The sequence below is a fragment of the Ornithorhynchus anatinus genome, chromosome X5, assembly GCF_004115215.2.
Source record: "Ornithorhynchus anatinus isolate Pmale09 chromosome X5, mOrnAna1.pri.v4, whole genome shotgun sequence".
NCBI lineage: Eukaryota > Metazoa > Chordata > Mammalia > Monotremata > Ornithorhynchidae > Ornithorhynchus > Ornithorhynchus anatinus.
Window position 1 is genome coordinate 59,286,355 of NC_041753.1, and position 15,175 is coordinate 59,301,529.

The 15,175-nt window shown below is 41.8% G+C and overlaps 1 protein-coding gene across 1 annotated transcript in view; it reads left to right on the forward strand.

Annotated features, from left to right (window-relative positions):
- Nucleotides 1–15,175, forward strand: part of TMC1 (transmembrane channel like 1) — a 106,472-nt gene that overhangs the window by 33,935 nt on the left and 57,362 nt on the right. Inside the window, exons 6-7 of the mRNA XM_039910754.1 lie at nucleotides 2,568–2,658; nucleotides 3,310–3,391. Of these exons, the coding sequence (XP_039766688.1) occupies nucleotides 2,568–2,658; nucleotides 3,310–3,391 (173 nt within the window). The remainder of the gene's footprint in view (nucleotides 1–2,567; nucleotides 2,659–3,309; nucleotides 3,392–15,175) is intronic.

The following is a 15,175-nucleotide window of genomic DNA, read 5'->3' on the forward strand; positions in this document are numbered from 1 at the left end:
ACTCAGTAAATATGATTGATTGATTTTGAGGAGAAATAAGATGATAGAGACAAAGAGCTATGATTAAATTGAAAGAAAGTTGCTATGTATATCGAAGCTACTGTCACTTCTGCATGATATAGTTGGATTGAAGTTGAATGAAATTGCAATATAGCTATATTGTAATTGGTAAATAAGTGATGCATACATACCTCATCACTTGGAGGATAGTAATCCATTTCTAGAGTTTATTCTTGGATGAAACATGGCACAATGTGGATATTGAAAGATGATGATTACAAAAGCACAGGGTGAAAGCATAAAAATGAATATTGTTTAAAAAATAGATGATCTAGTTGCAAACGTGTTCCCAGATGAGATATTCAGGTTTGCTTGCGCTCTTTTTTCAAATCAATAGCCCTTTTCTGGCATTTAGTCCATGGTAGGAATAGGATGCCTCAATTTTTATTCCATCTTGTTTATATGGCTCAAGTTCTTTGGCAGATGCTCTTGCATGTGTTTACGGAAGTGAGACTTAGTTTTTCTTAAGCTTCTTATTTGTTCGATATTGGGGAATGAATCAGAAGAAGGTTCGTTTGCTATTCTAAAACCAGATTAAGCTAGCACACAGGGAGAGGAAGGTTAAGCTAATTTCAGGGTAATTAAGCCCCTAAACCTGCTTTTTCATTAGGTGACTAGATAATTTTGGCAAAAGCAGATGTTTTTCTTCCTGAATTATCTGGCACGGAGATCTGACCAAAGAAGCTTTTTGGGATGGTGCATTGTGACAGTGCTGAACTTTCATTTGAATGTGAATTCTGAGACACTACAGTGGACATTAAAGGCCAGGTGTTCAAGAAGCCTGTCATTGGGCCTCCATTTTTTCATGTTCAGTATGTGTGTCGATGAGACATTCATTTTTTTTTTTTTGGCATGAGAAAAAATCTCATATGCAAAACACTTTCTAACAGGTGCGTGCAAATGAATCCACCATTACCCCAGCAACTTTAGGGCCCAGCCTTGCAAAATATGGAGTGAAAAGGCATAATGAAAAACCCAATTTTAGTTCAAAGTTGGGTAGAATTTCTCTTTTAGCATAATGTGCAGATCTAAACTTTCTGCCAACATAAACTGAAGCACTTGGAAATGAATAGGGATTTTGAGAAGCACACACTCTGCCAGGCTATGGGAGAAACTTCTGATTCAATTTCCTTCATGGGTAGAAATAGGAAGAATCAGAGTGGGAAAGTGTGGAGTCTGCCTTTGAACTACACATCTTCAGGAATCTTTTGCATGTTATCGTCCATGACAACAGTCTGTCCACAACTCAGAACTGAACCTGAAAATCTATTCTCTCTTCATCTGATTAGGTTTTTTTTTTGTTTTTGGTTTTGTTTTTAATATTCAAATGCATAATGCATATGCGCTTGTGAGCTAATAGAATCTATTTAGTGTGGGTTGATGCTTAACCCTTAAGACTTAACCCAAGAACTGGTTGAAAGAAGGGTGACGTGTAAGAAGTAGAGTGGATGGTGAGAGCCCATTTTATTTGGAAAACTGGAACTTTTGCAGGCTAAATGATTTTGAAAATGACTTTCAAGTGTAGGTCAAACCAAATAACCCTGATTTATAGGAAGAAACAGACAAGAGTCAGCTGGAACTGGGAGATATCATTAAGTAATCATAGTAGTGGCTTGTGTTAAGCACTTACTATGTGGCAGGCACTGTATGAAGTGCTGGGGTGGATACAAGTAAATTGGTTTAGACACAGTCCCTGTCCCACGTGGGGCTCACAGTCTTAATCCCAATTTTACAGATGAGGTAACTGAGGTACAGAGAAGTGAAGTGATTTGCCCAAGGTCACCCAAGTAGCAGAGCTGGGATTAGAACCCAGGTCCTTCTGACTACCAGGCCTGTGCTCTTCACTAGGCCATGCTGCTTCTCTGGTAGTCAAGGAGGAGTATCCAGGGTAGTGCTTTACCCAAAGTAAGCACCCAACAATATAATTGATGATCATTTAGGAACTGTGTTTGAAAACAGAGTCCAAAGGAGGGTATGTGCATAATCCAGAGGGTACGTGCATAATCCACTGAGCTTCTCTACAGAGTTGATGTGCACCAAGAAAGGAATTTTAAAATCTGGAGAAATGGGGAGCCCTGAGCTTAAGACGGTACCAGGGTAGAGGATAAAATGGCTTATTCGAGGCTCCAAGTAGGAACAACATAAGAACGGTGACGGAAGGCCATTTGAGTAAAGATTTCTAAGGATCAGTAAATAACTTGAATAACTTCTTGTCAGACACTGTCCTCCTCTGGGGATGGACAGGCTGATGCAAGGTGCTGTTCACCCTGGTTCGTTGAATTTTTTGTTCATTTCAATAACCTCTGGCTGCATTATATATGATCCTGTCGGGATGTTTGGAGGAAATGTGAATTCTAAGAGGATTTTATTAAATGGTGTGAAGACTGCAGGTCATTTTCCAGGATGGTCTCATGTAGCTTCTCAATTTCAAAAGTGGGGGATGATTTCTTTTTAAAAATAACTCACACTCCTGTATGGTTTTTGGTTTTTTTTTCTTCTTTTCTCAGGGAAGCCAAAGCATTTGTGGAAGAATTTGAAGGGCAGCTTGGGAAAGGCAAAGGAAAACGGTGGTTTGCATTCAAGATGATGATGGCCAAAGTAAGGCAAAAGAGTGGATTTGATTTACTGGGAAGAAATATTTTTGTGTGCCGTGATCCTTTTGACCCTTATGAGAGATGCCCCATCGACTTTGCTAGCACTCTTTTCTGCTCCCCGGCAGGGAGTTCAACTGTTGACTGTTTTTCCAAGTTTTCAGGACTAGTTACCCATTTCCTTCTCAGGAAGCAACCCCGTAGCACATAAGGAGACACTTCAGTAATGATAGCAGTGGGGTGTTGAATTGGCACATGTTTTAAGTCAGGTTGCAGTCCCTCCTTTAAGGGGAAGGGCTAAATGGTTTGAGCCCAGGAGAGAGCCTGTTGGAGCCAGAAGTTCTGCTGCCTCAATAATTAAGATTTGCTTGCCTCTTGCTGTTGGGTGTAAGATTCAGAGGAGGTTCCTGCCAAACTGACTGCTGATGGGAAGGATCTGAGCTGCCTGCTGAATGCCAAGAGATTTATCACTATTCCAAAATAGGGTGGGGACTCTGTTTAATTCTATGTGAATACATTTGGGGTTGAAGTGACAGGGGTGGAGGAGCAGACCCTTATATGGTCTCTGTATACTCCCTCCCTTTGCCTTCCATTGGCTAATGGGAACATCCTGTGTACCAAGATGCTGAGTGTTCTGTTCTCCTGTCTTCCTTTTCAGAAATGGGTAAAATTTCTGCGAGATTTTGAGAATTTTAAGGCAGCCTGCATACCGTGGGAAAGTAAAATCAAGACAATTGAAAGTAAGTGCGTCGAGGCAGGGTTGGATGGGGGAGGGTGCCCGAGAAGAACCCCTAGTTTCGGTCAAACTTGCCAAGGTTGTCAATTGGCTTTTTCAGGCTTTGCTCCATTAGAAGTAAAATAGCTTCATTTAAGCCATCTCTTTCCCACAGTGAAGGCTTCCTGGAGCCCAGATCACTGCACCTAACCATGCCAATTCTGCACAGAGTACCGGTGGGCTTCACCCTCACTCCCTAGGATGCAGCAAAACATTTCCCTCTGACTCTGCAGTGGAATTTCGTTCTGTGAGAGGGAAAATGGGTCGTTTCAAATGGCGTCTATTCATACCCTGGTAACAACAGGGACTACTTTACTGACATGAATAGAATTTCAAAAACCAAACTGTATATACATTTGCAGTAATACTCATAATTCTAAATATCATCAAAATTTAGAAAATAGCCAGATCTCATTTTAAAATGGCTCAAGTAGGAATGATAACAATCATGTAGGAAGCTGCCATTTTGGTATCGACATAGGGAAAGGAAAGGAAAGAGAGAATTCAGTTTCAAAATACAACAATCCAGCTTGGAATGAAGTTTATTTCATTTTATGATAATAATAATAATAATAAGGTATTTATTAAGTGCTTACTATGTGCCAAAGCAGAGACAAAGTAATCAGGTTGTCTCACATGGGGCTCACAGTCTCTAATCCCCATTCTACAGATGAGGGAACCGAGGCACAGAGAAATGAAGTGGCTTGCCCAAGTTCACACAACTGACAAGTGGCAGAGCCGGGATTAGAATCCACGTCCTCTAACTCCCAAGCCCATGCCTTTGCCACTAAGCCATGCTGCTTCTCATGACCAAGAAGATTCACTGAGCAGATAGAACCTATTTATTATTACCCCAATTAATTCAGCACCAATAATGATACTTTACTAGAGGTTTTCCAGAGTTTGTGAAGAGGAGCTAAATTTTTTCCACCCTACTGTGGATCATCAGAATAGTCCACCTGTCATTCATTCATTCAAAGCAGCGTGGCTCAGTGGAGAGATGCCGGGCTTGGGAGTCAGAGGTCATGGGTTTGAATCCCGGTTCTGCCATTTGTTAGTTGTGTGACTGTGGGCAAGTCACTTCACTTCTCTGTGCTTCAGTTACCTCATCTGTAAAATGGGGATTAAAACTGTGAGCCTCATGTGGGACAACCTGATGACCCTGTATCTACCCCAGCTCTTAGAACAGTGCTCTGTACATAGTAAGCGCTTAACAAATATCAACATTATTATTTTTATTATTTATTGAGCGCTTACTGTGTGCAGAGTGTTGTTTAATTAGAATGGTGATATCATAGGGAGAGGTAATAGCTCATACTTCACCCGATCCCTGGATGGGTTTTCAGAAATGCCTCTATTTGTGTACACACACACACACACACACACACATACACACACACATACACAACCCCCCCCCACCCCCACCCCCCATTCTTCATTTTCAAAGAAAATGCTATTGACGGTCGGTTCCCGCCCATGAGTGTGAACATGATTGGGAAGAACAATGTGGAATTGACATACTCATAGGTTATAAATCATAGGACATGATTTATAAGTGAGGCATAGATCCTTGGGACATTGCTGGTTTTTTCCACATCCAGCCTGTCTCTGTGTCAACTGCTTTCTCCTTCTGTTTTGGTTTTCACAAAGCCTTAGCTCTAGTAGAGCAAGTGATCTCCTGATTTCTGCCCACCACTCTTGTCTGTCTGTTGGAGTGGTCTCCCAACAGTTCACAGCTTGGTTGCATTATTTAAGATTGAACTTCATCATGTCTTTAATGTGCTGTTTCTGGCCTCTGGGTTGTGTATGCCCCTTTTCAGCTCCCCATAGGGCAGCAGCTTGGGTACTCTGCTGTCAGAGAAGCAGCGTGGTTCAGTGGAAAGAGCATGGGCTTGGGAGTCAGAGGTCATGGGTTCTAATCCCAGCTCTGCCACTTGTCAGCTGTGTGATTTTGGGCAAGTCACTTAACTTCTCTTTGCCTCAGTTACCTCATCAGTAAAATGGGGATTACAACTGTGAGCCCCATGTGGGACAACCTGATTACCTTGAATCCACCCCCAGCACTTAAAACAGTGCTTAGCACATAATAAGTGCTTAACAAATACCATCATTATTATTATCCTCTCTCCTCACATATCCCACTCAGTGGAGAGCTGTGTTGCTGTGAGAATTGCTTCAGTGATGGTGAGTTGACTGCATTCCAGGACCTTTTTTTTTTTAAGTGAATCAATCCTGAAATTGGACCTTGAGTACTATATATAGATAATGTCACTGTAAGTGCTCCAGGAGTTGGTTGTGTCCTCTTGTAATAGGTCCAGATCTCACAGCCGTATTATAAGGTTAGGTACCACAACACACTTACAGACCTTCACAGTTGGATTCAGGGTTAATAATAATAATAATAATGTTGGTATTTGTTAAGCACTTACTATGTGCAGAGCACTGTTCTAAGCGCTGGGATAAACACAGGGGAATCAGGTTGTCCCACGTGGGGCTCACAGTCTTAATCCCCATTTTACAGATGAGGGAACTGAGGCACAGAGAAGTTAAGTGACTTGCCCACAGTCACACAGCTGACAAGTGGCAGAGCTGGGATTCGAACTCATGAGCCCTGACTCCAAAGCCCATGCTCTTTCCACTGCGCCACGCTGCTTCTCAACCATCTATGAAGAACACTATCTTCACTCACTTTACTTATCTGTTCTCTCCACCTGCTATTTCCTAACTCAGTGTCTTAATTCCTTAAATCGGCCTCTTAGGTGTACCTTACACACAAATCTCTTGCTTCCATCTCCTCCCCTTGCTCACTCTGTTCCCCAGGTTTGGAACTTTCTTCCTCCTCACATCCTTTCCCCGACTATGCTCTCATCTTCTCTATTCGCCCTCTTCTGCTTGTTAGCTGTGTGACCTTGGGCAAGTCACTTAACTTCTCTGGGCCTCAGTTACCTCATCTGTAAAATGGGGATGAAGACTGTGAGCCCTACATGGGACAACCTGATTATCTTGTATCTACCCCAGTACTTAGAACAGTGCTTGGCACATAGTAAGCGCTTAACAAATACCAACATCATTATTATTATTCTGCATCACTTATGTGATTGGACCTATATGCCTTAAGCACTTGATATTCACCCTACCCTCAGCCCCATAGCACTCGTGTACATATCCTTAAACTCTGCAATTTCCCCTGTTATTTAATTTCTGTCTCCCCCTGTAGACTGTAAGTTTCTTGTGGGCAGGAATCATGTCTACCAACTCTATTGTATTGTACTCTTCCAAGTGCTCAGCACATAGTAAGCACTCAGTAAATACCATTGATCAGAGGGATCACAGCTCTCCTGCCATTCAAAGCCCTCCTAAAATCTTATCTATTTCAACAAGCTTTTGATTTTCCAGCCATATCATCCCTTCAGGTCACTCTACCACTTAGGCATAGTTACACCCTTCTTAGCCCTCATGGATATATATGAGAAGCAGCGTGGCTCAGTGGAAAGAGCCCGGGTTTGGGAGTCACGGGTCGTGGGTTCTAATCCTGACTCCGCCACTTGTCAGCTGTGTGACCTTGGGCAAGTCACTTAACTTCTCTGGGCCTCAGTGACCTCATCTGTAAAATGGGGATAAAGACTGTGAGCCCCACGTGGGACAACCTGATTTCCTTGTATCTACCCAGCGCTTAGAACAGTGCTTGGCACATAGTAAGCCCTTAACAAATGCCAACATTATTATATGCATTTAATTATTTATTTTTACCATTTGAGTGTAAATATGTTTATGTGTGCTTCCCCTGTTAGAGTGCAAGCAGCTAGTGGGCAGGGAACATGTCATTTATTCATTTGGTATTTCCCCAAATTTTAGTGCAGTGAACCACACCAAGTGGGCATTCAATTGATACTCTATTGTCACCCCACCCTTGTCTTGCAGTTTGGTGAAGTTCGGTTTAAAGTTTGTACTCTTTAGAAAATACCTTAGAGGACAAATATAAAATTAAACTCAAATGTAAAAATTAAAAAAATATATAAAACCAATAGAGAAGAGGCAACAAAATGCACTTGAATAGTCCATAAAAGGTTCTCAGCATGGAATCAGATTTCATATTTACCTGAGTTATCCAGCTGGACTCTCTAGGTTACCCACAGTCAGTGTATAAAGATGCCGTAGACTGCTTGGCTGTGGTGGAATAGGTGGAATAGTGAGGGATAGTTTAAAAATACTAATCCTACACCCGGCCCTCAATATGGGCAAATGGGGCTTTGGCCAGACCATGAAGGGAAGATAATTACAAGTTCTCCCCCAATCACTATCTTTCTCGCTGTCTCTCCATGCTTTAAGCATTCCATTTGGGGTCCAAAAATATCAATTGAAATTGACAAAATAGATGGAAACAATGACTTCCAATTTTTAAAATCATTTTCTAAATCTTCCATGAGTTTATCCTATACATTTTTCAGAAGCCTTGCTTTGTACAAAAATTTCAAGTTCATGAAAATATTAACTGAAATCAGAAGGAAATGTATTACTCTGACCAGTGAGATTGTCATTTTCTAACAGTTGGCTAAACATATCTGCATTTGACCTGCTGACTTAGTTTAGCAATCCAACAAAAAATTACCATTTCAAAAAAAAAGACAGAGAAAAAATGGACATCTTGTCAGTTTTGGATGCTTGCATGAGTAAGTGAAAGATCATGTTCAGGGTGGATACTTTTCTCAAAGTGTGGCAAATCACTGAAACAGTACAGTGGAAAACAGATGTTTACCAAAAGGAGACACATAATGCCAAGAAGTGAGGTTTTCCATGAATGCATGGATGATCCAGGTTTCCAAGTACTTCAGCTATTTCATGGTTTGAATTCAGTTTCTGATCTGATGCTTAAAGTTCTGGACTAGGAGGGAGAAGACCCAAATTCTAGTTCTAGTTTGGCCACCAGCACAATGGTTGTGAACTAAGCTCTTGAGCTCTGTTGAATAATTTCCTTATGTAAATGAAGAGATTAATTCTTGGCCCATGGTACTTCATAGGGATTTTTCTGAAGATTAAGTAGATAAAAGAAAAGTTCTGAACAGCAGTTTGAACTCCACAGAGTCTTACTGTAAGTGCTACCCTGAAACATAAATACATCCAAGAGTGAACCTGCAGGCTTAAACCTTATTAAAAGTTTGGTGAAGAAACTACATATTGTAGCTTCTGGGAAACATAACCAGTATGATGCAAAATTCAGTAATTAAAACATCCAGGAGAAGAGACTTCATTGGCTTGCTTTCGAGGGTGAAATGCAAATCCTACTTTGAATATCTGACAAATCACGTGTTTCCACTACTAATATATCTGATTCACAGAGGAAGGAAACATCAGGAGTCAATCCGAATCAGGGAGAGATGGCCTGCTTATCAGACCGGAAACATTTTCAAAGCTTTGAAAAGGTGGCAAGAAGCCCTACAATAAGGAGTGCAAATCTTGTGATATTTGGCACAATGTCTGTTGGTGGAACCAATCTGATACAATTGTATTTCATATTCCAGAGAAATAGAATTGCTTTTAATATTTAATTTAAAATCCAAAAGAGTATTTTTACAGGTATTTTTCAGATTAGCAGTCAGTCTCTTTATCAGAGGATCCACTGTACACACAAAAGGAAGATAACCTTGACAATTAGCAAAAACTCAACTAAACATCAACAAGGTGATGATATTTCCACACTTCCCAAGTCAAGTCTCAGATATTTTAAGAAAACTAGATGTCTTTCCAGTATCAAGAAACAGAGGGTCCATTTAAACCTTAGCTACAATTTCTGAGAAAATGACATGACATGAATATTTTTGTAGGTCCTTTTCTTTGGTTCAGTTAGTCAACTCAGTGTTTCCGCATAAAATCAAGGAGAAGATTCACTGAAGAAAAGGTACTGTGGTGCTTTCATCTACATATTTATGTATGTAGACAGGGGCGTATCTGTGTGTGCATATATATTTCTAGAATACGTCACTAAAATTCTTTGATACATTGATTTAGTTAAAACTCAGTTAAATCATATGATTCAAAGACAAAGTTAATTTTACCTGAGAGAATCACCATTTGAGATAGAACTTTTATGAGACCTGTGGGTTGGTTATCTTTTGGGTATTCAAAACCCTTTCCAGTGCGATCCATGCCTTGGCAGTACCACTGGAAAGTCTTTTGGGGCTCTGTTAAATTGTACTCTCCTGAGTGCTTAGTACAGTGCTCTGCAAACAGTAAGTGCTCAATATATGCTATTGATTGATTAATGGATTGATATGTGATCCCATGCAGCTGCAGGACTGAATTCAATTCACAAAGTGAGTGGATTGTTTTGAGAGAGTAGTTCTTTTGGGTTACTGCATGACTAGGCTCCTCCTCCAGTTAATGAGTAATAAATAATGAGTTCTAAGTTCATTCCATTCATAAAATATGCTGAGCTAGCTGAAGCTGAGGCCATTCTTAACTAGTTAAGGACTCAGGGAGTCCTTATCAGAGAAAATTGGTAACCTAGTAATGAAATGGTATGAAATCATTGGAAGTTGGTTAATGATCAAATATCCGAAACCAAACTGTGCTGCTTCTTTAGAGAAGCTGGCTCCGTGGAAAGAGCACGGGTTTTGGAGTCAGAGTTCATGGGTTCAAATCCCGGCTCGGACACTTGTCAGCTGTGTGACTTTGGGCAAGTCACTTAACTTCTCTGTGCCTTAGTTACCTCATCTGTAAAATGGGGATTAAGACTGTGAGCCCCACGTGGGACAACCTGATTCCCCTGTGTCTACCCCAGCGCTTAGAACAGTGCTTGGCACATAGTAAGCGCTTAACAAATACCAACATTATTATTTATCATTAAAATTGTCACAACAATGTGTCCAGTTCAGCATCACCAGGTGTGTTGGCCTCCGCACATCCCTAAGATCTGAAATACATAGTTTGGGTCTTTATTTTGTTTTTGTTTTGTTCTCTTGAAGGCAAAATGCTTAGAAGGGCCTAGGAAGCCCCTTTTTTTTCAGTGCCTGATTTAAAAAATCTGTCACTGCACTGTGGGGATTACTGAAACTACATCTGTGTAGGCTTGTGAGTTTCTTGAAGATAGGTACTTCCCAAAGACAAAGGAAAACACTTTCAAGAGTGGAATTTTCTTTTGTCATCCCCTTTTATATCAGGGGTGTTCAAGATCAATCAAGCATATTTATGGGGTGCTTACTGTGTGCAGAGAACTGTACTGAACACTTGGGAGAGTACAATACATACAATACAATACTCTTGGGAGAGTAATAATAATGTTGGTATTTATTAAGCGCTTACTATGTGCAGAGCACTGTTCTAAGCGCTGGGGTAGATACAGGGTGATCAGATTGTCCCACGTTGGGCTCACAGTTTTAATCCCCATTTTACAGATGAGGGAACTGAGGCTCAGAGAAGTGAAGTGACTTGCCCACAGTCACACAGCTGACAAGTGACAGAGCCAGGATTTGAACCCCTGACCTCTGACTTCCAAGCCCAGGCTCTTTCCACTGAGCCACGCTGCTTAGTTTACATTGTCCCCAGGTCCTGGAACTCTCTTCCCCTGCTATATCTACCAGAATTTATTCCTTCCTACTTCCAATGCCCTGCTAAAATCCCACCACTGTCAATAAACCTTCCCTGACTAATTATAAATCCCCTGATTCCCATCAACTCTTTAGCCCTCCCTTGCACTTATTGAGTTTTGTTGTATCTCCCAAGCACTTAGTATATTGTGGCTCAGTGGAAAGAGCCCAGGCTTGGGAGTCAGAGGTCATGGGTTCGAATCCTGGCTCTGCCACTTGTCAGCTGTGTGACTGTGAGCAAGTCACTTTACTTCTCTATGCCTCAGTTACCTCATCTGTAAAATGGGGATTAACTGTGAGCCTCATGTGGGACAACCTGATTACCCTGTATCTACCCCAGCGCTTAGAACAGTGCTCTGCACATAGTAAGCGCTTAACAAATACCAACATTATTATATTGCACTGCATTTGATAGGCACTCAATAACTACCTTCAGTACTATTGCTAGTTTCCTCTAAACTAACCAGTTTTCTCCTGAAAGCAGCTTCCCTTGGGGAAAATCCTGGTGAAAAGACATGCCCATGTGACTGACCCTGGATCCTTCAGATTTATACACAAGAGATAAAATTGGCCTATGCCATGAAGCAACTGTAGCTACCAACCCCTGCTTTCTAGAAGCCCTCTCCTTTCCAGGATGACAGTGGCAGGAAACAGAAATCCCTTTTATTGCTACTGAACCTTTCCCTTTTAATTTCGGCACACCTGAAAACTTTGCTTAATAAAATCTTGTAGATGATGATCCTTTCAGATGTTTATTTATCATATATTTTTCTGGGGCATCATGCAGGGCACCTATTTTAAAATTCTTTCAAATATAGATACATATACGCAGGGATGAATTCATTTTTGGGCTTGTTTTCCAACTGACCTGTCCTTACCTATTGATATTTTCACATCAACTAGAGAAAGCAGCCTCTACACTAACCCTCACTAAAATATTTTCATTTATGAAAGTTTTGATCCAGTGGCCTTTCTATCTCTCATAACATATCTGTCAGGCAGCTAAGGGACCAGGTATTATAATGTCTGATTGATAAATTAAGAAATTGATGCATATAAGGAGGACAATTAGCTCCATCAGGGTCAAGTAGTATCTCATTCAGGATTTCTGCTGTGCTGAGGTGATACTGGATGAGCTTTAATTCAGTACGCCTGATTCTGTTACCTGTAAAACATTTGCAGGCTGGTAGGTCTTGAAACTGTTGCCACAAGTTTCCCCCAATCATTGGCCCTAACAGATTTTTTTTTTTTTAGTCATGGAAAAGGAACTAACTTCAGGACCCTTGACTCTATTTCTTAAAATTGTTTGTGTAATCATGCATAAATACACAGATGCTTTGGCTCTATCAGCACTCTTCATTAGGGAGAAGGAAGCACTAAGGGGAAGAGAGGTCAATGGAGAGAGAATGACAAGTCACCCATATTCCACTCCATTCTCAAAACTCAGGTATTCTAGTTTGGGCTGTGCTCACCCCTGTGGGCTCTTGGCTGGAACCTTCACCCACTCAACCTCACCCTGTCTAAAAAGGGAAAGAGTGCAGGCTTAGAAGTCAGAGGACCAAGATTCTAATCCCCGATCTGCTACTTTCCTGCTGATGGACCTTGGGCAAGTCACTTATTTTCTCTGTGCCTCAGTTTCCTCAACTGTAAAATGAGAAGTCAATAGCTGTTTTCCCTCCTACTCAGACTGTGAGCCCTAGGTGGGACAAGGGCTATGTTCATTCTGATTAACATGTATCTACCCCAGCACTTAGAACAGCGCTTGACATGTACTAAGTTAAGTCTTTAACAAATACCATCAAAAAAGGGAAGGAAAGGGATTCCTTGTCTCTGGACTAGCTGTGGCCCTTCATCTCCACCAAATTGAAGCTACAGCCACAGAGTAATACTTTGGCATTCCTGGGACATGGCTGGAAGGACCTTTCCCTTTCCCACATCAGAATTGGAGTTCCAGAACTTAAAAGTTCCTCATAGCTGACTCCCCACCTCAGATGTGAGTTGGAAGTAAGTGAGGATTGTGACAACATTACCAGGAGCCTCCACTACGACCGTTTCAGCATGGTTGGTAATAATAATGATTAATAATTGTGGCGTTGGTTAAATATACTAAGCTCAGGGGTAAGTATAAGTTTATCAGGTTGGACACAGTCACTGTTCCACTTGGGGCTCACGGTCTCAATCCCCATTTTAGAGATGAGGTAACTGAGGCACAGAGTAGTGAAGTGACTTGCCCAAGGTCACTTAGCAGACAAGTGGCAGAGCAGGGATTAGAACCCATGACTTTCTGACTTCCAGGCCTGCTCTCTAGCCATTATGCCATGCTGCTTCACGAGTGTGACTGTTTCAGGTTTGGTGTCAACATTACTGTTTCAGGGTGAGGACATGGGGTAGGTGAACTGAGAAGAAAGAGGGAAAGCCCTCTGGGAAGTCATTGATTAATCATTCAATCAATGGTATTTACTGAGTGCTTACTGCATGTAAAACACTGTACTAAGTGCTCGGGAGAGGACAGTACAATAGAGCAGGTAGACATGATCCCTGCCCACAGGGAGTTTACAGAGGAGAGAGGGAGACAGACATTAAAATAAATTACAGATGGTCATCTCCATAAATGCTGTGGAGAAGGGGTGAAAATCAAAGTGCTTAAGTGATACAGACCCAAGTATGTCGGTGACAGGGAAGGGAGGATGAATAGAGGGACTTTCCCTGACTTTCACATCTCTGTATGTAGCACCATCCTCCTCCCTGTTTCACAAGCCCATAATCATGGCATTATACTTGATTCATCCCTCTCTTTCAACCCACATATTCAATCTGTCACCAAATCCTCTTGGTTCTACCTTCATAACATCATTAAAATCTGCCCTTTCATCTCCATCCAAATTGCTACTACATTGATCCAAGTACTTGTCCTATCCCACCTTGTGTACTGTGTCTGCCTCCTCACTGATCTCCTTGCCTCCTACTTCTTCCCACTCCAGTCCATACTCCACTCTGCTGTCCAGATTATTTTTCTAAAAAAAAAATTTGGTCACTGTTTCCCCACTCCTCGAGAACCTTTAGTGGTTTCCCAGCCTCCTCCACATAAAACAGAAATTACTTACCAATGGCTTTAAAGCACTCAATCACCTTGCCCCCTCCTATCTTACCTAGCTGATTTCCTACTACAGCCCAGCATGCTCACTTCGCTCTAACACCAACCTACTCACTGTACCTCGATCTCATCTATGTGGCCACTGACCCCTTGCCTATGTCCTGCCTCTTGGCCTGGAACCTCCCCTTGCCCCCCCATCACCTTCATATCAGACAGATGATCACCTTCCCACCTTCAAAGCAGCATGGCATAGTGGATAGAGCATGGATCTGGGAGTCAGAAAGTCATGGATTCTAATCCTTGCTCTGCCACTGTTCTGCTGTGTGACCTTGGACAAATCGCTTCACTCCTCTCTTACTTATAAAATAGGGATTGAGACTGTGAGCCCCACATGGGATAAGACCTGTGTCCAACCCGATTTGCTTGTATCCACCCCAATGCTTAGTACAGTGCTTGGCACAGAGTAAGTGCTTAACAAATACCATAATAATTATTATTATTCAAGGTCTTATTAACATCATATCTCCTCCAAGAGGACTTCCCTAACTAACCCCTCATGTCTCTACCCCCTCTCCCTTCTGTGTTTCCTGTGCACTTGGATCTGTACCCTTTAAGCACTTCATATTCATCCCACCCTCAGTTCATTCATTCATTCATTCAATAGTATTTATTGAGCGCTTACTATGTGCAGAGCACTGTACTAAGCGCTTGGGATGAACAAGTCAGCAACAGATAGAGACAGTCCCTGCCGTTTGACGGGCTTACAGTCTAATCGGGGGAGATGGACAGACAAGAACAATGGCAATAAATAGAGTCGAGGGGAAGAACATCTCGTAAAAACAATGGCAACTAAATAGAATCAAGGCGATGTACAATTCATTAACAAAATAAATAGGGTAATGAAAATATATACAGTTGAGCGGACGAGTACAGTGCTGTGGGGATGGGGAGGGAGAGGTGGAGGAGCAGAGGGAAAAGGGGAAAAAGAGGGTTAAGCTGCGGAGAGGTAAAGGGGGGGTGGCAGAGGGAGTAGAGGGAGAAGAGGAGCTCAGTCTGGGAAGGCCTCATGGAG